The sequence below is a fragment of the Cydia pomonella genome, chromosome 1 (assembly GCF_033807575.1).
Source record: "Cydia pomonella isolate Wapato2018A chromosome 1, ilCydPomo1, whole genome shotgun sequence".
Lineage (NCBI taxonomy): Eukaryota > Metazoa > Arthropoda > Insecta > Lepidoptera > Tortricidae > Cydia > Cydia pomonella.
The window spans coordinates 32,531,250-32,558,755 of record NC_084703.1 but is presented as its reverse complement, the minus strand read 5'-3'; the positions used below and the strand labels follow the sequence as shown (position 1 = coordinate 32,558,755).

Below are 27,506 nucleotides of genomic sequence, written 5' to 3'. Positions count from 1 at the left end.
AGTACATTAGGGCAATCCTGTCTATCATATACGATGGTGAAAAAATGGGCAGCTGAATTCAAGCGTGGACGAGATAGTATCGCAGATGACCCTCGTCCCGGGAGGCCAACAACGGTGACTAACACGGACAATGTGGCAATTATATGCGAAATGATAATGAAAGACCGGCGATTAAAGGTGCGGGAAATAGCTGACATCGTAGGCATCTCTTATGAAAGAACTCAAAATATTATAGTCAACGAATTAGGTTTTTCCAAGGTGTCGGCGAGATGGGTCCCGAGGCTTTCGCTCGCCGTACTAATTCACGTGAATGTCTAGACCTGTATGAAGCCGATACTCTAGACTTTTTGGACAGATTTGTAACTATGGACGAGACGTGGGTCCACCACTATACACCAGAGACCAAACAGCAATCGAAGCAGTGGGTTTGTCCTGGATCTCCGCCTCCCAAAAAAGCCAAAGCAATTTTGTCGGCCAACAAAGTCATGGCATCTGTTTTCTGGGATGCAACGGGAATAATAATGGTTGAGTATCTCCAAAGAGGTAAAACTATAAATTCCGTCTATTATTGCGAGTTATTACGCAGATTACGCGAGGCTCTGAAGATAAAAAGACCTGGAATGTTGACAAAGAAAGTTATCTTCCACCAGGACAATGCACGTGTTCACACGTCACTAAAATCGATGGCGGAGATTGCCAAATGTGGGTTTGAATTATTGCCCCACCCACCCTATTCACCCGATTTAGCACCATCGGACTTTCATCTGTTCCCCAATTTAAAAAAAACATATGGGTGGTATGAAATTTTCAAGCAACGCCGAGGTCCAAGCTGAGGTGGATGCCTATTTTGAAGGTCTCGAGGAAAGCTTCTTCAAAAGTGGTGTAATGGCTCTGGAATCCAGATGGAACAAGTGCATTCAACTCGACGGGGACCATGTAGAGAAATAAAAATAAATTAAAAAACCTCTGTTTTGTTTTTAATATTCAGGCCGCGAATTTTTCAATCCACCCTCGTATTCAGCGGATTTGAATAAAATAGACATCGCTAGATCCATAATTGCTAAATAAATTTAAACATTCTTAATTTAGTGCCTCATTTTAGTTGTTGGACTTTTCAAACAAGGATTTACGTAAAATATAGTTCTATGGTCCTGATATAATAGTGGTATCGCAATAGAGATGCGTGTAAGTAAAGGGTGTAGCGGGATAGCCTTTGCAGAATTGCGCCCACAGCTTTTGTTTGAAACTATAACCAAAGGATGCATTTTAAAGAGCATAATACCCTGCACAACATTTAATAATATATAATAATAGTGTCCACAATATCCGATGAAATCTAAAACTGTTATTTTTTTTCTCTCCAATGTTGCTCATATATTATTGACATAAAAGACCATTGTTGAAAATTAGAGCTTCCAATCTCATTCCTTTGTGAAAAACTATTAAAAAAAAATGTAACAGCCTGTTTAGTTATTTGCTAAAACACAAACTACCGAACGATTGTTGAAAGGCAGTTTTCCTCGGCAGGTGCAAGCAATAAAACAATTCTTGGAGATAATCTCGACGAGTTCAGACACGCAGAGCAGTAGCGTGCAGGAGTCGCCCGTGCTGCTCAAGGAGGGGTAAGTAACGGGGCTCCTAGTCTGCATTCTCCCCTACACTTACACATCGTACACAACTCTTCCAACTTTATACCATCCTTCCTTACTACACACTATCTACAATCCTTCTAACTACATGTTTCTTTGTTTATGCCTCACGCGGAACAGATATGGGTATGATTCACAATATTCATTACATACATTAATAGATACAATTAACGCTTTTTGTATTAAAAAAACTGCACAGCATTTTAGTTTGTACTCATCTTCTCATGGAATCAATTTCATGCATCAAATAGGGTAGGGGAGGCATTTGCCCAGTGGGACACAATAGGCTCGTATACAATAATAAAAAAATAGGGTATACGATTTGAAAACACTGAATATGTTAACAGAATACATGTGTGGTATGTGGGTATGCGTATACATAAAACTATGCCTAATTATCTATTATTATTCTATCCATAGTTTTATGTATACTGACTGACTAACTTACAAATATACATTTAGTTTTATAATCTCGCATTACTGAGGAGACATTAACATAATCTGGACACAATAATATGCCCAAATAAAGTTAATTCTACCTTATTTCTCTTATTTCATTACCAGCTTTATATCTTCTACATCAGACAATGGATACTACTACTTAAGTACAAAAAAACTGTTCTTATAAAATAGTGGCCTGACTAAATAAAAGTTGACTTCATAATTCCGCGGACTGGATTGACAGATAAAAATGACACCAGGAATAGTAAAGCAAAATATAGTCACGGGTATATGTCGATGGTACCAGGGTTATTCATCCCATTCGTTTTTCGTTCAACTCTTAAATTCGTCTCATTCTGTATTCATCACTGATTCTTTTTTCGTCTTGTTCGCTATATGTCCCTGTCTTCCTAAGTCCAATTCTGTAACTTGTCTCATTCTTAATAAGTCTTAATCGTTTTTCGTCACGATCTTCCTAGGACTACGTTTGTCTCTCTTGTGTTTAGTATCATTCGCACTTTTACCTTTAGTCACTTTCGTTATTGGTCTTTTCCTTTTTTGCCATTATTGACAACTAGTCTCGTTCTGTTTTGGGCATGTTCGCTACTCGTCCCGAACGATGTACGCCTTAATCGCTATTCATAACTTTTTTCACCGGATCAACTATTCATAGTTTAATAAACAAATTAAAATTTACGAGTTTACGGCTTTTGATTATTTTTAAATTTGCCTACTTATGAAGCAATGTTTCTTGGTGCAACTCCGGAAATATATACAGGGTAAAAAATGGGGACCCTGAACCTTTAATACTTGAGAATCTTAATTTGATCTTAATTTAGTAATGATAGTTTAAGATTGACGGGAAAAGATAGTTACAAATAGCGATTGAGACGCAAAATGAATGTAACGAACATAGGATTGAACTAAAAATGAATGAGACTGATTACGAATGTGACCAGCATCGAACGTATGGATAAAGTTGAGGCGTTTAAGTGAATGACACCAAAATCGATAGGGACTATTGAAGAACGAGTCCTAGGAAGACCGTGACGAAAACGAATAAGACTTATTATTAAGAATGAGACAAGTTACAGAATTGGACTTAGGAAGACAGGGACATATAGCGAACAAGACGAAAAAAGAATCAGTGATGAATACAGAATGAGAGGAATTTAAGAGATGAACGAAAACCGAATGGGACGAATAACGCTGATACCATGTCGATAAACCTATGTTGTACTATGATAATTGATAATAATGTTATTCTTATAAAGAGGTCTATATAGCACAATCGGATTAGGACCAACCTCGAAATCTCGGGAACTGTCATGAAATTTGGTATATATATATAAATTAAAGGCCCCTTTTTCATGCCCACACCATTTGACATTTGGGGACCTCGAGGAATCGCAGCCACCATGAAAAAGGGTACCATACAGGAGAAATTCGCGGTTTACTCTAAATCTACGTCCTTCACGAAAATATCGTGTAAGGCAACATTCAAGCTTATTAAATTCTACACAAAATAGTCCTAGAGATCTTTGCGGAAAACATACATCTTGCTATAAAAATCACTTGTTGAACCCAGATTAAGCGCTTATACATAAAACAGTATACTTTAATAGGCATATATTCAGGCATTAACCAGAATGTAGGGTAATGGGTTGAAGTACTGATGCTTCAGTACATCCTGTAGCTAAGCATACTGGACGGATTTTTTTAAATTGCGTAACGGTAGATTCCTCTTACCCTTTACAACTTTATACACTTGTTTTATTACAGAAAAATTTAACCAATCGCCTAGATCAATAATTAGTGCACGAGTTACTAAAATTAACGGAGGAAAACGTTAAATGTGATTGCAAAAACAGATTTTAGGTCTTAAATGGGGTTCAAAAAATAGTGACAGTAATCAAATTTCACACCTAAAATTTCTGGAATCACTGTTTGCGTGTCATAAAATTTGAGCTTCGGAGACCACGGGGATCAGATGGCATTGGAAAAAGTATGCGACTTATTTGTTTTTTTCGGTAACCTATCGATCTTCCGAAACTGACTTGTCCGATTTTCACTTGTCCGAAAACAGTTCCCCGATTTTTTAAAATCCATCTGCTTTGTTTACCATACTTACGAAACGCCGCTGGTTTGTTTCCCCGAATTAACGTTTTCCCGAAACTCAATAGCCCGAAGAACGTTTGCCAACTTTATTGTTTGACAACTGATTTGTTACCCCACTTTTCATAATTCCGATGCTACGTTACACCTAAATTTCATTTCCCGTAATATCATTACACCGAATGCCATAAAAAAAAATTGCAACAAATTTTATTAATTATTCCCGGCATTTGGAAATTTGTTGCTTGTCGCTTTTTTGTGTTATGATTTGGTTTTTGCGACTCTCGTGCTAGAACAGTGGGTTAAGTAGGTTACAACTGCGACTCCGCGGAAAAAAACTGGCACGAAAAGTGGGTTAGGTTAGGTTACAACTGCGACCCCGCGGAAACAAACTGGCACTAGAAAAGTGGGTTAGGTTAAGTTAGAATTGCGACCCCGCGGAGACAAACTGGCGCTAGAAAAGTGGGTTAGGTTAGGTTAGAACTGCGACCCCGCGGAAACAAACTGGCGCTAGAAAAGTGGGTTAGGTTAGGTTAGAACTGCGACACCGCGGAAACAAACTGTGCGATTCGATGTTTTGACACAGCGGAAAAGTAATATTTCGGAAGTAAAACTTTACGCCAAATAAATTAGTTGGCAAATGAAACTTCGGGATTTCAATAAGTGGCGATTCGAATCATAAGCGAAATGAAATTGCGACGAAATAAAAATAGGGGACATAATAATATGGGAAACGTAATTTCGGGCAAACAATAATTACGCGAAGTGGAAAAAAGGGAAACGTTTTCGGGCTAATAATATTCGGAAAAACGAATTTCGACATTATGATAGGTAACCGTTTTTTTCTTTTTTTTTCTGTAGCTATGGATTTAATATCAATATTGTGTAAGGCGAAGTGAAAGCTTATTAAGTTACACACAAAAAATGTCAACTACACTTTGTCCCTAAAACGAACCCATATCATAGAAATATCAAAATATGGCTCAGAAGTCAAAAAGTTGTACTTACCACTAGTGCAATATTATACTTATCGTCATTTAAATATACCCGTGACTTTATTCTTGCTATTCCTAGTATGTAACATTTTATCGGGTAATAATCCAGTTCGCGGAATTTTACATTGAACTTAGTCCGCGTAGGGTAACATTTTCTGACTTCATCTTTCTTTTAGTATTCATTGTTCTTGATCAAGACTTAACCAACGCTCAACGAGCTAAACGAGGGGGGGTTTAGGGTCGGCAACGCGCATGTAACTCCTCTGGAGTTGCAGGCGTACATAGGCTATGGAGACTGCTTACCATCAGGCGAGCCGTATGCTTGTTTGCCTCCGACGTAGAATTAAAAAAAACAGCTTATCGGACCACCGTTGCTATGTGGCATCTGGTACTCTAACTAAGTACTAATAACTGTACGTTTTGTCACTGTCTGAATTTTAATCCAATACAAAAAGGCAACCACTTTAAGAATTGTCCTCACGGTTGCTTACAGTGCACACGATTGTACTTAGTTTGTGTTATAAGCTTAATTTAAAATGCAGGTGTTCATAGAGAATATACTTTGCTTTTGATTTGTAAATATTAGTAGTATTTAGCGATGCCACATATTTTTTACGTTAATAACGAATATAAATCGAGTTAATGGACAAAAAATGCCAAGCGATTCCAGTACAGTCAGTGCTCCAGATTTGAGAAATACACTACAATATGAAGAATAACTCCAAGACACTCAAGAAAACATATAAAGAGCAACAGGATACAGATCCCTCAATCCATACCTGAAGAGTATGGGAACACTTTGTCAGAGGAACTTGCAAAAACATACCAAGTCTCGAGTATACAAGATAAATATAACATATTGGAAAAAGGATTAAAAGAGTTAAGTAATAAATTCAGATTAAAAACAGAGAAAAAAGATAAAATAGGGCCAGAAGCAAGCAATCTTATTACACTACGGAGGGCATTATTTACAGACAGGACAAAAAATAGAAAAGAAATAACCAGTATTAGTAAAAGAATAAATGATAGCATTAGACAACACAGATATAGAACCAGATTAGATAAAATACAAAACTGCATAGAGAAAACAGGAGGAGTTAAGAAAGCTATAAAAGAGCTCAAAGAAGAAACTTCATGGATACCATCTGTAAACAGAAATATTAAAAAACAAGAATCCAAAAGATTACAAATCCTAAATACAGCCACACAATTTTACAAAAACTTATATAGTGACAGCCAAGTAACAATAGAAAATCATCACAGAAGTAAAAATAATAATGTTCCAGACTTCTTAATGAGAGAAGTAGAGTATGCAGTAATTACACAAAAAAATTACAAATCTCCGGGAGAAGACAACATTAGCAATGAAATTTTAAAAGCAGCCCTCAACTACATATCAAAACCACTAACTGACTTTTTCAATGAAATCTTGATACAGGAAACCATACCGGAACAATGGACAAAAACTACAATCACTCTTCTTCATAAGAAAGGAGACAAAAGCGAAATTAACAACTATAGACCAATAAGCTTGATGAGTAATTTATACAAGATCTTTTCAAAACTAATTTTGGGACGAATAACGAAAACCTTGGAAGAAAACCAACCAAGAGAGCAAGCGGGATTCCGTAAAAATTTCTCAACAATTGATCATATACTAGTAATTAAACAAATCACAGAAAAATGCCAGGAATACCAAATGAATTATTACATAGCATTTGTCGACTATAATAAAGCATTTGACTCTTTAAAACATACGGAAATATGGAAAACACTCAACGAACAAGGAATCTCACAAAAATATATTAGAATAATACAAGAAATTTACTCCAACAGTACGGCTAAAATTAAACTAGAACGTTTAGGTGAAGAATTTCCAATAAGGAAGGGTGTTCGTCAAGGGTAGAATTTCCAATAAGGAAGGGTGTTCGTCAAGGTGACCCGTTATCCCCAAAAATATTTATTGCAGTTCTTGAGAGTGTTTTTAGAAGAATGAACTGGGAAAACTATGGGCTCAATATTCTAGGCAGAAAACTAAATCACCTAAGGTTCGCTGACGATCTAATACTAGTATCAGATAACCCGACAGACCTGAAAATCATGTTAGAAGAACTAGACACACAGAGCAAACTAGTTGGCCTATCTATGAACATGTCAAAAACAAAACTAATGTCAAACAGTGCTAAGGCACCAATAGACGTTAATGGAAATGAAATAGAGTATATGAATGAATATGTATACCTAGGACAAGTAATATCACCGGAAGACCAGACGGACAAAGAGCTGCAGAGGAGAACCACAAATGCCTGGAAGAAATTTTGGTCATTGAAAGATGTCCTAAAAGCCAAAGAAATACCTACAGGACAGAAATTTAAAATTTTCAAAAGTTGTATCATACCAGTCTTATCATATGGTTGTCAAACATGGGGACTTACTAAAAAACAGGAACAAAAATTAAATGTTTGCCAGAACAACATGGAAAGAACCATTTTAAATATAAAGCTAAGAGATAGGGTGAAAATAACTACCATAAAAGCAAAATCCAAGACCAAAACCCTATCATCAGTGATCAATCAACAAAAGTGGAGATGGGCTGGCCATATAATGAGGGAAAACAAAGATAAATGGACTAGAGAACTTGTGGAGTGGTGCCCAAGATATAACACCAGAAAAAGCGGGCCACAACAGTACAGATGGTCCAACGACCTAAGAAAGACTGGAGGAAAAGCTTGGATGAGTGTTGCAAGAAATAGACCAAAATGGAAGACTTTGGAAGAGGCCTTCGTCAAGGGACGAGTTGGAGTTGCCGATGGAAATGATAAATAAATATACTTACAAATGTAAAAAAAAAAACTTCAATAATAAAGGCTATTTTTATTTTTATTTATATTTATTTATTTATTATGAAGAATAACAATATTAATAATATTATATAATCTCTCACTTTATAATTAAGCTTAAAACTTCATAAAGATCTTCGTAACACGAAACCGTCACAAACATCGATTATAAATCGAATTGCACAGCGATACTACATGAAACATCGCTTTGTACAACACTATAGTCTGTTCTTTTATTCCGTAGACTAAAATGACAACCACAAATGTCAAACGTAGAAATAATGTGACCGGCTTACAACAAATAGTGCTGATCTTTAAATATTAAAATAATTTTAGATTCAAAATAAACAATTAATGAAATCTACTCACTACATGATAGGAAGTAAACAGTAAATAAAATCTACTCACTACTAATCCACTCAAACATTTAAAAATCGCTTTGAAATATTAGAAATATTGTGTTTAGATCTGGATACAAACTTTCTAAATGCTTCAAAATGGTGTTACATGCCTATATAAGTAACTCCCAATAGTTTATTTTGGCTAGTACCGGTTGTAGCACATCACTATTTATAAGACGTAAAAAACCAGCAACACATGAAATGTCATTTTAGTCTACGGGATAAAAAAATAGACTATAGTGGCTTAAAATCGACAGAATATGAGAAAATCCCTCCTACCATGCAACTAAACGATGTACGAAAGTATCGTTTGTTTGCTGTCCATTGCGACCTACAAATAAAATGCCTTTAGTGATGCATCAAATATAAGCCGTAATGGATGGCGTACTTCGTAAAGACACTGTCTTTTGACTATCTTGGTATAAACGTCACGACATCATTACAAATTGAAAATAAATGATTTTAAATTAAATAAGGCGATTATTTAATACCAAAATAACCTACTTAGGAAAAGAAATGTCACCTTTCACACGACTAACCACGCTCGTCGTATTCGCACAGTTAATTATGCTACAATTTTGTTGCGTGGCAATAAACGTCTGACACTTGGGATGTCATGAGCACCACTGAGCGAGAAGTAGTGCACTTTACTACTTAAAAACACGCCCAAGTATTGTACTGGCGGTATCTAGTTAATCCTAAATCTGTGGCCCCAGCTTACCTTGCTATTCGAATATGTATTTCACTTTCCTCTGTTTTGATTTTACTGCAGTTCGTGACGTCGGAGTATTTATTTCCTTGAAATCAACCTGTGGCTTTGATATTAACTGGTGATCCTATTATCGTAAATATTTGTGTATCTCCAAATTTCTCACTCTAGTGTTACGAAATAAATATACTTATCTTGAACGAACCCAAAAAGAAGTACTTACTTAATAAAATATTTTGTGTCCACGGTTCTCGGACCGGGGTGAGTGGCGTAGATAGAGGTGTTATATTGTGTAAACGTAGAGGTAAAATGTGGTGTGTGAGTTTTTGGTCGTTCTACGGGCTTACTACAGCATTGTGGGTTTGTGTTCTAAGGACGATGATCAAGCGGTCGGAGGGCGTACGTGGCGGCGTGGGCTCGCCGCGGCGGCGTTGGGCACGCGCGGCGCAGGCGCACGCCAAGCGGCGCCACTTCCGTCTCACCAGGTACCCACTTCACTCAACCACGGCCGAATCACTTGTCAGACCTAGGGCGCATTTCCGAGCGGTATTAGGCTAATATTATTAGTGTGTTCCCATAGTAACCCATACGACTCGACAGTTCGTGAACAAATAATATTACTTCAATACCTTTCGAGAAATTGGCCGTAATAGGTCTGGGCCTATTACTACAGATGTGTTGCATATTTACGTCCTAAGGGTCTTTTTTTTTAAAACCAGCGTTGTGGTCAAATCATTTTTTTCGATTCGGGTAACATATTCGTAAGTTAAAGATAATCGATAAAATCGATATATTTATAACCTACAGAAAATACAAAAATAAGGTATTATAACTAAGAAAACATTAACTGAAACAAATACTTTTAAAAATCCATTATAATAATAGATCTTTACCGTACGATTTGCAAAAAATATGTCGATTTCTGAGCGGATCAAATTTGACGTTAAAATCATTCGTTTGTCAAATGTCAAATGCGCAGTCTGTCGAAGTTTCTCCGCCTTACTGTGCGCATATTCCGTTTCTTTTCGTATTTTTCACCTGGCTTTATTTTTGGATTCTTCTCTTTCACATCTGGTTACCTTGGCTCGTATTTTTGGACTTTGACTTTGCTTGTATTTGAATTTAGTTGACTTTGGATCTAAAAATGCCCGATTTTGCTAATACTAAGTAGTCACTAGCAGTATAATTTGCATGTATGACTGCTGTGCAGGTTCCTAATATTGATTTTTTATAATAGGTAATCGATTCGATCTCACAAATCGTAACTGTAATCGATCCGATTGCTGGATTTGACATATTATGTTGTCTTAGCCACATCACTTCAAACATCAAATGTCATGTGTCAAATATGTGATGTTAGAAAAATCTCACTATAAACACTACAGCCTCGAACTTTATGTGACATATTTGCCTTCGTCTTTTTATGATAAAGTAATGATGAATAAAACTAACAAGCGTAAAGGCCGCATAACCCAAGATTAATAGTGAGCGAATAAGGCCCAAGCGATGGACAGGCTGTTTTTATGTATGCTGGCAAATTCCAATTAAAGAAGGTTGGAGCGTCTACGTCTAGCTTTTACCGGCCTTACCCAACCTGTATTGATGAGTATCTATCATATTACAAGTTTGATATTGTTATGCAACCTCACGGTTGGCAAGCGCGAGTGCGTCGTGCATGTATATGATGATGTTATGTTTCCAGCGGCGAGCTGACGTGGTCGCGCTGCGGTGCGAAGGCTGCGGCGCACCGCCTGCCGCTGGCGGGCGTGTTGGCCGTGGCGCCCGTCGACTGCCCCACCGCCGGCGCGCCGCTCGGCGCCAACAATATTTTCCAAATAGGTGCGCCCCCACAAACATCTATTTGTTGTCAAACCAGTTTTGCATACCAGATAGACTTCTCTCATGGCTCGTAGTCAAAGATTACAAAAAGAGAAAAATAGAAGAATCATACAGCGCTATATTGCACAAAACTCAAACCATACTGAGTGTACATTAAATTGCTCGTCGTTTCTTGTTTTATGTAGTCTTGTTAGTCAGTGAACCCCGCTTAAAGGTGTCCCGGAAGTAAAGAGACAACTTTCAAAGTCTTACTGGCTGAAAATTTTACTAAAACAAAAGTAAAGTTTTGATGTCATTGCTTTCTATGGTTTCATTGTCTGTCATTTCAAGCGGGAATTTCGTTATTGCTTATTAGTTTTTTTTTTTAATTTAAGCATCGGAATATGAAGGACTTTCTAATAGGGTTTTTCACAATTGCCTTTATTTTACGAGTCTCATATTAAAAAAGATACATTCAAACACTTTCTTCAAGGAAGAGCTAAACAAACTAGTATATATAAAATAAAAAGACATTATGAAGAAACGGTTGAGATTAGTTTTAAGAAGGTTCTGGGAAGAAATAGGACATTAACCGAGTTAAATTGATTTTTAATAAGACTCCGTTAACGTCCGTCAGAATGGCAGCGGATAAATTAAAAGTATCAAAGCTGGCTGACGCCAGAATGAAAAAGGCACGATCTAGGTTTAAAAACATATATGAACCAAATTACTTGGACCAAGAGAAACATGCAAAAAGAGAGACGAAAAGTTTATAAAAGTTAACTGGAAAAAGTACTCAGCGTTTATTGACGTTTGTTGAACCAATGTTCCGGCGAACCCCAATGATGTTCATGAAGGCAATATTTCCATACAAATATTCCTTAATTTCCATTCAGTCATATGGATGTGACATAGAACCAAAAAATTGTATCAAAAGCCAATTTTTTGAGAAAACATTTTATATGGCCAAAGGCTTTTCACGATTTCGCAGCCACGAAATCGTGAAAAGCCGTAAGGTGACGGGCCGCGAACAATTTAAGAAAAAATATTTTTAAGAGGTGGGCGATGGCAAAAGCGATATCAATCTAATTATTTAATTAATTTTCTTGCAACTTACAACCAAAATTATAACTTTTATCGTTTATCTGATATTACATTTTATGGAAATAAATTTGTCTCTTTACTTCAGGGACATCCCATTATTTAGTTTAGATGGCCCATAATGGGATGGGCGCTAGCACAAAGTTACGTAATTTTATTTAGTGAACTTGATGGTGTTTAAATACGTGGTGTCACATAGTAACCTAGACACAGAATAGATAAAAGCCTTACGTACAGAATTCTCATTGTCTAGCATTCGTCGTCATGTTGTCGAACGGTCACGAATAATGTCGTTCCTCCCCAATGCATGGCGCCGATAACGCTTACCTTTTCTCACTCGTGCCTCTGACGTGCCCGAACAAATGACAAGAAAAAGTTGATCAAATATTGTATGTTTTGTGTAGTGCACCGCGAGCGCGTGCTGTTCGTGCAGGCGAGCAATTGCGTGGAGCGCGCCGAGTGGGTGCGGCTGCTCACGGCGCTGTGCCGGCACTCGCCCGCCTCGCCGCCGCACAAGGGCTACTACGCCGACACCGAGTGGACGTGGTACGTGTCGCCTGACTCACTCATCCACCACTTTTTAGCAGAGATGTACAAGACACTCTATAAAAAGTACCTAAAAAACAAGATACTAGGTAGTCAAGTATCTAAGATATCAGATACAAGATACCTTTGGAAATGGTATTTGCAATAAATGCTTCTAAATACTTTTTTAAGATGAAATCCTTTTTAAAACAAAACTCCGTTTTAGTTGTTAATGTTTATTTACCTTAATACATTGCATTACCTACAATGCAAAACGTCTTTGTTAGTTTTACCATTTAGATCTCGACTTTTTTTGGGATAAACCGTTTAATCATCCGAATTTGTTATTAAAAAACCAGCCAAAACATGTCGGGCCATGCTCAGTGTAGGGTTAGGGTTAGTTAGGGGGCTAAGTAGGTAGGTATCATGTACAGTGAGCTGCGAAATTGTATTGAGAAATTGTGAATAAATTCATTGATAAAGTCGCCATGCACTTTTGCGGCTGATGGTACAGTCAGCGTCAAATACTTTGTAGCAGTCAAAGTGGCCAAATAGTTCGGTACACCATACTAAATATATGGTGAACTATTTGGCTACTTTGGTTGCTACAAAGTATTTGACGCTGACTGTACACAACAACCAATGATTTAAAAGTCAGAGGAACACATATTTTATTCTTTGTATATTGTATTGTAATGGCGACGAGACCACGAAGCGACAACAGCAGACAAAACCAACTGTCTGTGGCTTTCCATGACTAATGTCTTTATGCTACATGCGCATAAGGACCCTTTTCTAATGGAAAGCCACGTCTTGTCACTGTGATGTGCAAACTCTTTCACCCTCCCATTATATAATATTTAGGTGAGTGAGACGGTAACATGCAAACTTCGATTTATTTTCGCAGTTCACATTAAAAGGCGGTTACAATTTTCGAAGTAGGTAGAAATGTAAAGCTGCAACACCAACAGGCATCGTTTTGAAAATAAAAGGGTGAAATTAATTATAAAAAGTACTTTAGCAAAAAAGTATTTACAAAATATTAAAATACGAAAAGATAGTATCTAAATCCAAGATACAAAATATTTTCAAAAAAAGTATTTCAAACACAAGATGAAATAACGTATTTTGTATCAGTATTTTAGATACTTTTATCTTAGATAAGTCACATCTCTGCTTTTTACAAGCTTTTATTTAAATTGCCCTATTAGTATGTATGTTTGTGTGGGTCAGATCTTGGAAGCTAAATTAGACCCATTTCCCGGTTTCCGATTGATGTCAAATTCTGCATATAATGCTATATTATGGTACCATCGAACTGATCCGATATTGGGGACAGGGACAGGTGACCATAGGAACTCTGTGATAGAACAACGCAACCTAACTGTGTTTTTAGAATTGTCTCGATGAGTATTAGATGCCTGTGGCAGCGCCGGATCTAGATTTTTTTCAAGGCAGGGCAAAAACTGAAAAATGCCGCCCTCGCCTGCATATAATATAAATTTTATATGTATTCTATTTTTGCTTATCATTATTATAATTATGTTCAACCATCAGACACCCACTGACAGACATATGCCTAATGGAAAGAATGTTGTTCTTTCTGTGTTACGCCTATGTTTTTTTACGAATACATATATGGATGTGTAAGACATATATCTATATAATATTTTAATTAGGATAAAACAGGATAGGATATGAAATAAAAAGTAAAGATAACAAATAATAATCAGTTATATTACTGTCTGACATCATACTCTTTAGGAAAACCACGAGCAAGCTATACGCAGCGACTAAAAGGAAAAGCAAATGTGTCTTTGTGTGCAAGGGACCTAAAGAACTTGGCCGAGGACCGTGATAACTGGCGTCTACTCCACCGACAAGAGCCATGCTCTTAAATGATCATGATGATCTTATTGAGATACACTCTCAATTTATTATTTTTCTTTGCGAGCCTTTTGTTCTGCGGACAGATACTCATAATTAATATCGTGAGCAATTGCAACTAATAAAACGGACTATAGAATTATGAAATTTGGCAAGTAATATCGTATTATACTCCAAATACAGGGAACAATCAGATTTTTTTCAAATAAAATAATAGCATTTAAATTAAAATTTTAAACTCTCAATGGGCGAGTCCGATTAGCACTTGTCCGATTTATTTTTATACGACTATATAGGTATTATTCGGTCGCTAGCTAATTCTGACCTTTTCGTTCGACAGTATTGACGTTGAAAGAAGGCATCATTAGGATTGTTCATTTTTTTGTAATGTTCTATTTCGAAAACCATTTCGAGATATAAGGTTTTCAAACAGTTTTCCGAAATTTTCTGCGATATAATTAATAAACAGAGGTAGATTTGATTGCTTAAGTTATCAAAAACCTTGTTCTTACGTGTGGGAATGATTCACAAAAACAGTACATAGTTCAAATCCGCGAAGACCTACGTGTAGTCGTGAAGTAAATTTGGAATACGTAAGTAGTTCAAGTGTTATTCCTGTGAGGATCACGTCGATGTAAGTATATAATTAATATTATTTTACTACAAAAATTAAAAAAACTCATTTCTCTACCTATTTATTTTCTGTGGTAATGGACCTAGCCAAAGTATCTAATCTATAGGCTTACCGTTTAACAGAGATAGTGTCCTACTACCGTTTTACTGTTTTGAAGTTAAATTCAATAAACAGGCGTATGTGTTACTTCTCACCGGCTGGGCAATAAATAATATACATACAAGAATACATAGTCATACTCAAAATACAGCATTAATCTGAAAATAAATAATTTTTAATTTCCAGGTACAAGTTGAGTTCCAGCAGCTGACATCATGGTGGACAAGACCTAATAATAAAGAGTTGTGAAAACTAAAACATGTTTTTGTTTACAATAAAAGTGCTCTTATTATTAAGTAATTTAGGAAATATAAGTTTCCCAAATAAGTGTAACTATACCTATATGTTCAACATGTTCTCCACAAGCAACTGACAATGATGGCTTCGTCTAGCGTTAGGTTCTAGACTCTTGTTGACCAACCAGAAGTGAAGCAACACTGAGTGCTTGCAACCAACTGCTACAGCCGCACAGGTTGAATCTATATAACTTTCTTCTGCAAACAACAGTGTATGGTTTGTTATTTACTCTGTGCTTAGGCACTATTTTTGCTTTAACTTCACATTCTCCGTTTTCCCTAGAAATTTGCACATATCCCACAGCCGTATCTAAATAGGCATCATGTGATAACCTGAAATAAAATGATATAACTAGCAAAATTGACATGTAATACAATATCTAAATGTTGCAGTTTACTTATATTTCTTATACATCGATGGTGACAAGCCGGTAGAAATAATCCACTGGGTGTTAAGCGACCACAGCAATTCTTAACGCTTGTAACAATTTTAAGAATCAAATCGCCTTACAAATCGAATCACTTGCAAAACATACGATGTTAAATTACATTGGTTTTGTGGTCCCCTAAGTTATGGTTGGCAATAAAACTTAGTTATATAACTTAGGCAGGTTTTCGGGTTATTACCATTAGTTACCACCAAGTTCTTACCAGTGGTAACTACTGGGATTTTTTTTCCACCTTTTACCACTAGTAACTACTTTCCCAGATTTTCTGAAATCAGCTTATACAAATTGAGCGTATTTTGAAATTATTGATTTAGGGATTCGAATAAAACGACTATTCCAGACGATATTATTTACAAAACCGCGTGATTGACATTAGTTAGAATTAATAGTCAATGACCACTATTTTTAATGCTTGTTGTAGCTTGTGCTTTATCTTTAGCCACGACATGTAATTTACGAGAAGTCGTATCTTATATTTACAATAAAATATCTAATATTCAACCGAGCCACTAATTACTAAATCATCCAAATTGATATATTATATAAACCTAATTTTCAGAAAATAAAATAAAAATGGTGGTCTAAAAATGAACAATCCTAATTTGGTCTACTATGTTACTGATCTGGCAAAAATCATAGGCAGGGGTTGTTCCTTCAGTTCTCATCTATTATGTTCCTTAGCTGCGGCCGACGCGAGGCGGAGGCGGAGGGGTGCGGCGGGTGCGAGGCCACGGAGGCGGGCGAGCGCGAGACGCTGCGCGGGCCCGCAGCGCTGGCGCTGCGGCTCGACCCCGCGCGCGACCTGCAGCGCTTGCACGCGCTGCTCGTGGCGCACGCCGCGCCGCTGGACGCGCGCGCGCTCGCGTTACAAGGTAGGCCACGACACATAAGTGTAAGGCCTGAGTGGACGCTCGAGTTAGGCGTGCAGCGGGGCGGAGCGTGCGGCGTGCATGTTAAACAAATGAAACTCATACTGGTGTCCTGAGTCGACGCTGCTCAAAGCGAATGCCGAGCGGGCAATGCAGCGTCGCGCGGGGCGTCGCGGAGAGGTTCAAACCTGTTTGTGATTTGCAGCGGCGATAAGAGCGTGCAGTCATGTCAAGCAAACAATTAATTATTGACATATAAAATAAACCAGCAATTTGGCTATCATCTCACAATTTATACGAAAATAGACTGTATAAATAAATTGAAGGTAAATGAACCCTTTACCGCATATGCAACTATATATGGCAGTTATAATATTCAACTCTATTAACAGTTATTAAAGTTCAAATTTAAACAAAATATTTTTTATGACGCGTTAAGAGTAAGTATTTATTTTCACTTTTAATCCATTGCATGTTAAGGTTTCGTATAAAGTGGGAAATTCTCCAAACCGTTTTCTTTGCTTCTACGATCTTGTTTTGTAGAAAAACAACACATTTTGAGCCATAAATGCTCTTCTAAAAAGAAACCAAGAATGTCGTCCGACGTCGATGCCATGGTGAATGCGACCGATTCACACGAGCGGTGAGCGTGCGCTGAGGCCACTCGCAGGACGCTCTATCTCACGCTCGCCCGCCCCGCTGCACGCCCCGCCGAACGCTCCTCTCCGAGCGTCCACTCAGGCCTTAGTGTAACACTTATACATCGCGCGGTTGCGTTTCGAATGATGCTCTCTATGACAGTTTGACTATGGAGTAGCTGCCACTTAAAATGTTGGAGCTTAGGGATATACCCCCTTATTCATAAACGTCGACTAAAGTTGACAAGCCGCTAATAATCGTTTGTCTCTTTCCGACGTATTGGTATGATGGAAAGGGACAAACGATTATTAGCTGCTTGTCAACTATAGTAGACGTTTATGAATAAGGGGGATAACATTTAAGTAATAAAAATACAGTAATAGTATTGTTGAAGAGCTAGAAAGTGACTAATTGACGGACACGTTTGTTTAAGATAGGAGTCAATCTAAATTATTTTGTATGAAGCAGAAACGTCTGCGAGCGATACCACAATGGTTACAAATAAAGGAAAAGTCAAAAAATTGTCTCGGACGAGACTTGAACTCGCGACTCTGGGAAGTCCAGCCTGCCGCTCTACCAACGGAGCTACCGAGACACCCATTGACAGCGAATATTTCCACAATAATCCTCATAGGTGCCTTAAGAAGATTTCCTCATAGGATTTACCGTATTTCATGCTTTTGCATATATATTATAAAATATATTGTGTTTTTAATGAACAGATCTCCCACCATCGGAAGAGCGCGACGCGGAGGCGGCCACGCTGCGCGAGCTGCAGGAGGCCATGTTCGATCTGGAGCACCGCCACCGCGTCTACCACCGCTCGCTCGCGCGCGAGACCAAATACGGCAGCAAGTAAGCACACACACACGAGTTTTACTCGTACTCATTATATATATCCGCCTATGGACATAAGAAACATCAGAGGAACCACTTATGCGTTGCCAACCTTTGAGAATCCTAAATATACCCGTTTGTTTTGTAGCCGGCCCCGAATAGCTAATCCTTTGTTTATTATAAGTAACACCGCAGTCACCGCACGTGCTTCTTACTTATATAAAAAAAGTTTCGTTCGCTTTAACCGGGTATTGAATTACGATTCTATGGGAATTGCAATACAGTTCAAAATGAAGTCATGGAAAATATGTTGCGAGGCTGTGTGGTCCCTCTACGGTTACCGAGTGCTGGCCAGTCGAACGATACAGAATCAGTCTAAAATTTGTCATCGAGATGTCATCATCGATATACGCGGAGAGCGCACTTATACTAGTTTTTTGAGCGTTAGACTAGCCCGCGCTCAGATGCCAATTAGAACGTTTTTTGTAGGTAGTACGAGCGGTTTTACTTACAATAGACAAAGGATTAGTCGTTCGACGAACGTGTCGCAAATTTATCACTACTCGTTGCGAATTTCCTATTTTCTGCACTTGTATCGTAAATAACCATTTTATACTCGTCGACTGTAATTTATAGTTGAATTAAGATTTTCTTAATTAATAGTTGAATTAAGATTTTGTAATTAAGGTTGAATTAAGTATACCAAACTATAATTGCGTATTTTTTATGTATGGGCTTCCAACTCGACAATTATAATCATTTCGATACGCTGTAGTCAACTATAAAAAAATTGACCAACACGTGCCGCAGCGCGAAAAGACTAAACGGGACACGGACGGGCCAGGCCGGCCGGGTGTCGCGCGTTTTGTCTACTAACAAGGAGAGGTATATATTTAAGACTAAACGGGACACGGGCGGGCCAGGGCCAGGCCGGCCGGGTGTCGCGCGTTTTGTCTACTAACAAGGAGAGGTATATATTTAAGACTAAACGGGACACGGACGGGCCAGGCCGGCCGGGTGTCGCGCGTTTTGTCTACTAACAAGGAGAGGTATATATTTAAGACTAAACGGGACACGGGCGGGCCAGGGCCAGGCCGGCCGGGTGTCGCGCGTTTTGTCTACTAACAAGGAGAGGTATATATTTAAGACTAAACGGGACACGGACGGGCCAGGCCGGCCGGGTGTCGCGCGTTTTGTCTACTAACAAGGAGAGGTATATATTTAAGACTAAACGGGACACGGACGGGCCAGGCCGGCCGGGTGTCGCGCGTTTTGTCTACTAACAAGGAGAGGTATATATTTAAGACTAAACGGGACACGGACGGGCCAGGCCGGCCGGGTGTCGCGCGTTTTGTCTACTAACAAGGAGAGGTATATATTTAAGACTAAACGGGACACGGGCGGGCCAGGCCGGCCGGGTGTCGCGCGTTTTGTCTACTAACAAGGAGAGGTATATATTTAAGACTAAACGGGACACGGACGGGCCAGGCCGGCCGGGTGTCGCGCGTTTTGTCTACTAACAAGGAGAGGTATATATTTAAGACTAAACGGGACACGGACGGGCCAGGCCGGCCGGGTGTCGCGCGTTTTGTCTACTAACAAGGAGAGGTATATATTTAAGACTAAACGGGACACGGGCGGGCCAGGCCGGCCGGGTGTCGCGCGTTTTGTCTACTAACAAGGAGAGGTATATATTTAAGACTAAACGGGACACGGACGGGCCAGGCCGGCCGGGTGTCGCGCGTTTTGTCTACTAACAAGGAGAGGTATATATTTAAGACTAAACGGGACACGGACGGGCCAGGCCGGCCGGGTGTCGCGCGTTTTGTCTACTAACAAGGAGAGGTATATATTTAAGACTAAACGGGACACGGACGGGCCAGGCCGGCCGGGTGTCGCGCGTTTTGTCTACTAACAAGGAGAGGTATATATTTAAGACTAAACGGGACACGGACGGGCCAGGCCGGCCGGGTGTCGCGCGTTTTGTCTACTAACAAGGAGAGGTATATATTTAAGACTAAACGGGACACGGGCGGGCCAGGCCGGCCGGGTGTCGCGCGTTTTGTCTACTAACAAGGAGAGGTATATATTTAAGACTAAACGGGACACGGACGGGCCAGGCCGGCCGGGTGTCGCGCGTTTTGTCTACTAACAAGGAGAGGTATATATTTAAGACTAAACGGGACACGGACGGGCCAGGCCGGCCGGGTGTCGCGCGTTTTGTCTACTAACAAGGAGAGGTATATATTTAAGACTAAACGGGACACGGGCGGGCCAGGCCGGCCGGGTGTCGCGCGTTTTGTCTACTAACAAGGAGAGGTATATATTTAAGACTAAACGGGACACGGACGGGCCAGGCCGGCCGGGTGTCGCGCGTTTTGTTTAACAAGGAGAGGTATATATTTAAGACTAAACGGGACACGGACGGGCCAGGCCGGCCGGGTGTCGCGCGTTTTGTCTACTAACAAGGAGAGGTATATATTTAAGACTAAACGGGACACGGGCGGTCCAGGGCCAGGCCGGCCGGGTGTCGCGCGTTTTGTCTACTAACAAGGAGAGGTATATATTTAAGACTAAACGGGACACGGACGGGCCAGGCCGGCCGGGTGTCGCGCGTTTTGTCTACTAACAAGGAGAGGTATATATTTAAGACTAAACGGGACACGGGCGGGCCAGGCCGGCCGGGTGTCGCGCGTTTTGTCTACTAACAAGGAGAGGTATATATTTAAGACTAAACGGGACACGGACGGGCCAGGCCGGCCGGGTGTCGCGCGTTTTGTTTAACAAGGAGAGGTATATATTTAAGACTAAACGGGACACGGACGGGCCAGGCCGGCCGGGTGTCGCGCGTTTTGTCTACTAACAAGGAGAGGTATATATTTAAGACTAAACGGGACACGGGCGGGCCAGGGCCAGGCCGGCCGGGTGTCGCGCGTTTTGTCTACTAACAAGGAGAGGTATATATTTAAGACTAAACGGGACACGGACGGGCCAGGCCGGCCGGGTGTCGCGCGTTTTGTCTACTAACAAGGAGAGGTATATATTTAAGACTAAACGGGACACGGGCGGGCCAGGCCGGCCGGGTGTCGCGCGTTTTGTCTACTAACAAGGAGAGGTATATATTTAAGACTAAACGGGACACGGGCGGGCCAGGGCCAGGCCGGCCGGGTGTCGCGCGTTTTGTCTACTAACAAGGAGAGGTATATATTTAAGACTAAACGGGACACGGACGGGCCAGGCCGGCCGGGTGTCGCGCGTTTTGTCTACTAACAAGGAGAGGTATATATTTAAGACTAAACGGGACACGGGCGGGCCAGGCCGGCCGGGTGTCGCGCGTTTTGTCTACTAACAAGGAGAGGTATATATTTAAGAGCGGGAAAAATAATGAGCACGTGTTTTGTTATATCGGCTGAAACTTATTTTTTCCATAAAAAATCGACATTCGAAGTTTTATAATATCTTATCACTAAAGATACACATAAAAACGGGTGTTTTTTTTTTTTTTTTTATTGAGAAATAGTCTTAAAATAAACATATGAGCAACTTAGCTAATAGCTATGGATTGATTTCGTTATAGACCTATAGTTTCCTAATTTTAAATTATTCGATGTACAATTGAAAAAATAATAATAGTGTAAACTTATAGCGTACATAACAAAAGCGTAAATTTATATATAATATATATATATATATATATATATATTACAAACACTCGGGTTTATTCAGATATAACAAAACACGTGCTCATTATTTTTACCTGCTCTCAAACATATGTATACTCAAACCAGCCATTAACTAGCAAGTTGCTTGAGCATCACTTTCTATAGGAGTTAGAAGATGTAGTAATTTTTTAATAATTTGGAGGACAATTTCTCCCAATAGGCTGAGTTTGGGCAGCTAAAAAAAATAACTGTCCGTTATTTTAGACTACTCTATAACATATATAATTATGGTGGATTAAAGAAACTCACATACATACAAACATGAACCCTGAAAACAATACACTCTTTTTTTTGGGCAGTCGTGTAAATATAAATCAAATCGGAACCGGACAGTTTGGCACCTTTCCTTGTAAGATACTTACTAATTAACATTACTTATTTAGGTTTTATAGTAAAAAAAATAATATTTTAGTTGACTTGTAGAATAAGTATTGTATACAATAGTGTTATAATTTAGCTTTTCAATCTCGAACCTTCCAAGCTTTGTTTTCTAAATACGGTACTCAACTGAAAAACTATATATTATATTACGATTGTAAAAATTTGTCCGCGCCGCTGCGCACAACGTCATCAGACGAGCGTGGGGGTGAGGAACCCCGCCAAGTCGCCACCAGCCACCGGCGCAGCCGACGCTCTTTCTATTTGGCCACAGGTCGCCGTACCGAACACACGCGGCCGCGATCCATTTTCTATACAATTTTTATACTATGTAATACATAGTTATTAAAGGCTAAGTCCTAAACTAAAGGCTTCTTTTCTTCATTTATTAACCTTATGTGCGCTCGCACAAAAATGCTATTAAATATATTCAAATACCCCATTAAACTTGTATTAATTTTGTAGACAAGCTCCCATCGGTGACGACAATTACCTTCACCTGGCGGGCGCGGGATCGGGTATGTCGGGCATGGGCGGCGGCGAAGGCGGCGCCTTCCTATGGCGCACGTGGCGCAGCGAGCCAGCCCCCGACGCCGCCGCGCCGCCCGCGCCGCTCCACGGCTCGCTCGACGTCGCCTCCAGCACCGAGTCGCTCAAGCTGTCGCGGCACATCGACGAGCGCTCTTCCGGCAAATCAAACAAGTCCACGGGGAGCGGCTATTTAACTATGTCTTGCCTCAAGCAGGAGCCCTCCGAGGACAGCGACAACTCGGCCGGTAAACCTGCGCGACCGCCTAAACCAGCGCGACTCTCACCTTCGCGCGCGACACTCGCGTCCCACGCCGCCGATTGGCCGCCGCTCAGCGAGTACGTCGACGTTGAGTTGAAGCCGCCCGAGCGAAGGCCCAAGTCCGACGTCAACCCGCCGAAGCGACAGGACACCGATCTGTCAAATCGCTGCAAAGAGTACGAGTTGATGGCGAATTTCATGAGCCATGCGGCCTCACCCGCGGGCGAGGAGGCGCCACCTGCCGTTCCTCCGCGGGGGCACGCGGCGCAGCGCGCGCGCCTCCATCCCAAGCCGGAGCGCGCGCCTGCCGCGCCGCGCCGCGGCTCCGCCGGCAGCCTGCCCGACCCCGACAGCGAGCCCGCGGAGCCGCGGCCCGCCAGTAAACTTGACACACTGTCTAATGACGACAGCCTGCTTGACGAGCTTCAAAGGGACGCTTACTGCGTGCTCAAGGTGTGCGAGGACGAGTCCGGTAACGATTCCAGTGAAATTAATACAGGGGAACCGGATCGCAAAGAGAAAGAAGATTATGGAATATTTTCTAGAATTAGTATCCAACGAAAGTCTAACCCAATAAAACCCCAATCGAATCCCATGAAACCACTAAAAACTTCGAGTTCCACCTCGAACGTTCATGATACTGGTTCTAATTCCTCTCGACCGCTTGCGGAGCGGCTGACGCCTTTTTTCCTTAAGAAGAAGTCTAAACCGCCGGAAGATCTACAAATTACGAACAAATCTTCTCGAAAGGAGGATAACCTGATCGGTCGCCTGACACCGCGATTCGGGCAGTCGCGGCTCTACGGGCGCGGGCAATCACTAGAGATTGCACCCTCCGAGACACGCACGAAACGCATCGAACGCTCCGCCACTACTGTGAATCTTCCAACGAGACCGATAAACTCATCAATAGTGGCAAATCTCAAGTTTCTTAGTCTGCACCGGTACGGTGCTCAGGATGACGTGCAGTGTCGCACGTTCGTCCGTAGCGACGAAGCAGAGCTGTCGATCCCGAGCGGAGCACCGCGCGAGCCGCCCGCGAGTGCGGTGCCTGCGGCGGCGGGCGCGCCAGCGGCGCCGCCAGAGGGCGCGGGCGAGGCGCTGGATTTCCCGGACGCGGCGTGGCGCCCCGCCGCGCACGCGCACGGTTCGCTGCTGGCCGCCGCCACCAGCGACATCCGGCTCTAGGCCCCGCGCGGCTCCGGTACTGCTCTCCGCGTGCGCAATGTCGCTCCTCGTGATAAAGGATGCGATCGATACGGTTCTATTGTAAAGTGTAATGCTAGGCTAGAGATGTATTTATTTCTATGATATTTTTTGAACTCCTTTTCGTCGACCTGAAGCGTGTGCCTCCTTTAGTATGTAGTTTTCTGAAAGAATACTGGTATGGTTAAGTCTAAATGATAGCATTAATACTCAAAAGGTGCCAAGTGTTGTATGACGTCGCCGGCGCATTCAACTCTCATTCCTGTAGCACAATAATAAATGGAAATTGTAATGTTGTTGTATAAGACTTACTTATGTTATACGTATAGCGTCTTTATCGCTTGTAATTTGTATTGTAACATATTAGTCTTGAATTTAGTGAAATATTGACTGTTAAATGTATTATTCACAATACTTCAAATGTATGTATTTTATTTGATTTATTTGCCAACGAATGCATTGAAAAGAAATATGTAACACACAAGTAAAGCCCACTTGCTGCATAGCTCGCATATTTGAGTACAAGGACTGACGCTGTTGTTGTCGGAGGGTAGAAGCGTCGGCTGCAGAGTGCTGTATTCACTTATGGCAATTCGTATGTAGCGGAATAGAGATCTTATGAACTCACAATTGCATTGTGATCTTGTCAATTGTTTCAAGCAATACTATTTCATGTTTTGCTTTACTATTAGCCTGTGTACTTAAGGATCGATGTGGCTTAATATATAACGTAATGAACTAATGTACATGTACTGAAAACATGCATTGCAATGTGAACTATTCTAAACTCGTGTAAGTCTGGCCTTACATTATGCCTAACAGTACGGCCTTGTGATTCGAGATAGGAGTACGCCATTCTAACTATTGACTGACTTTTCGAATTCACTTGTTATGTTTCCGAGTTGTATTGTACGTATCTATTACCGTGATGACGGTCAATTGATAGATTTTTAATGTCAAATATTATTGAAAAATGCACAGTAGTTTTTATTTGTAGCAACTTATTAAAGAATAATCGTAGTCTGTTCTGTTGAACGATTACATTTGGTTTATGATACAAGGTTTTCGTTTTATCAATGAAACTCATTTGTATGTTATGTGCCTTGTAGGCCTCTGTTTATGGAGGTATACTTTGATTTAACTATGAAGAAATAAAGTAATGTACAAATTAATATTTCACAAAAATATATTATGTTATTTATTTCACCTATTTTCATTCTGTTAAATAAAAACTCCACTTAACGTCCATATTTTTTTTATTACAGTCATATCTCTGGCACACCCACTTGTCAGTAGAAAAATAAAAAATATAGGCGCGTAGAGTTGACTGCCCAATGGGAAGTTCCCATAGAATATTTCGATTTCGCGCATTTTTCTACTGACAAAGTTGGTAGGTATGATTATATCTAAAACCACTAATAAATCTGGAAGATAAAGTAATTGTTCTTGCGTGGATAATGGGATGGGCGCCTTACACCATCGTCTAGGATTACGTTCACAGAGGCCTTATCTCTACAGACGAGCGACTTTTGTAAAATGCTTCCTTTTTCATTCAAGATTGGGACGTAATAACTCAAGAAAAATAACCCGTATATTGGCAATCAGGGGAAATAATTCGTGTAGTTTTGAAAATTGGTATAACTTATACCTTGTGGTCTCCAAAAAAACATACTAAAAGTCCTCGAGGGTGGGGGTTGTGCTGAGGGTGTAAGGGGGGTTTGAAGGTACCTTTTTTCAGATATTTCGAATATCATTACGAACAGCATTATGATTACTTCGGACAAAAGTACCGTTATTTCGATAGGATCGCAAAGCTATTCTTCCCTCTTAATATTTCAGCCATATGTATAACTTGTACCTTGTACCCTTGTACTAAATATTAAAGACGCTACCCTGGATTAGTTCCAATTTTCACCACCGCATGCGACGCAATCGGTTTACTTACCCGATGCAACCGAAATGAGGGAGACAGCTAAAAACCAAAGCCTATCAGACCAGACATTCATGGCGTTGAACCATCTCGCTAGAGCGGGTCTATAGCGGGTCGATAGAAACGCTCCATTATGTAATAGGGTTGTTTCCAATTTTTTTTAACGTTTGTAATACTTTCTATATTAACCAAATGTTGCCCTAAAATTTAACTTTTACCCTAAAAACGGCTTTAAATATGTTAAATTAACAAAATATATTTTGACCCATGCTTTCGCGCCCAAAACGCTCTTTGAAAATTGTATGACGTCACAGTTTACGGTTTGACACAACTATGTACATACCAAAGAGTAAAGTAATTATATAGGTGCTATTCTCAGTGCAGAATTTGATACTCAAGCTGTAGCCATTTAGGTGGTGGGCAAGCTGTGTATGCGTGCGTGTGGGTTTTTAACCAGCTAATAAACTTTGTTTTCTTTAATAATGAGTTTTTATATATCATAAAGTATTTATTGTCCATTAGCATTTCTATGATATTTAAAAATAAATTAGACAAGCACATTATATTATATCTACTACTCGTTCATGATAACTATCTTTATGAATATTGGATACAGGTCATATCAGTTGTCAAACTGCCTGCCTGCTTATTAAGTAATAAATAAATAAATAATTTTTAGTGCAGATATCGAAGCTTCAATTAATTGTCCACTACCAAAATGGCTACGGCTAGATTATTAAATTTTGTGCGAGAACAGACCTATATACTTACTTTACTCTTTGGAACAGACAACGGGGGGCCTACCGCAAAAACTGAAAATCGTATATTGTGGGGATCTTTTTCTTTTACTCTTACTAAGATAAGACGTAATTAGAATGACAGAGAAAAATGCCCGCAATGACGAACTTCGATTTTCGCGGTTATAGCCCAGTGTCAAACCGTGAGTTGTGACGTCATCAGAATCTTCAATGTCGTTTCGACTTCGGTCACGTGACGAGTGTTAAAAGATATTTTAAATTCAATATTTACAAAAATATGCTCATTAGAGGTCCACTAAAGGTAGTTTAACATGTTCTTATAATCCATAAGAATTTATTGGGATACTATTAAGCCCTAAGATTTGTAGATGGAAACAACCCTATTGCGGTTCACATAGTACGATTTTTTTTTGTGTAA

At 40.1% G+C, this 27,506-nt stretch overlaps 1 protein-coding gene across 2 annotated transcripts in view; it reads left to right on the top strand.

The window, feature by feature from the left end:
• LOC133519809 (GTPase-activating protein) overlaps positions 1-25,646 on the top strand; it is a 74,013-nt gene extending 48,367 nt beyond the window's left edge. Inside the window, exons 10-16 of one of the 2 annotated variants that reach the window (XM_061853921.1) lie at positions 1,528-1,622; positions 9,525-9,635; positions 10,853-10,989; positions 12,474-12,615; positions 16,641-16,831; positions 18,190-18,322; positions 22,870-25,646. In XM_061853921.1, coding sequence (XP_061709905.1) covers positions 1,528-1,622; positions 9,525-9,635; positions 10,853-10,989; positions 12,474-12,615; positions 16,641-16,831; positions 18,190-18,322; positions 22,870-24,382 — 2,322 coding nt within the window. In that variant the 3' untranslated portion in view covers positions 24,383-25,646. The remainder of the gene's footprint in view (positions 1-1,527; positions 1,623-9,524; positions 9,636-10,852; positions 10,990-12,473; positions 12,616-16,640; positions 16,832-18,189; positions 18,323-22,869) is intronic. The other variant, XM_061853930.1, reaches the window with a different exon arrangement.
• The last annotated feature ends 1,860 nt before the right edge of the window (positions 25,647-27,506 follow it).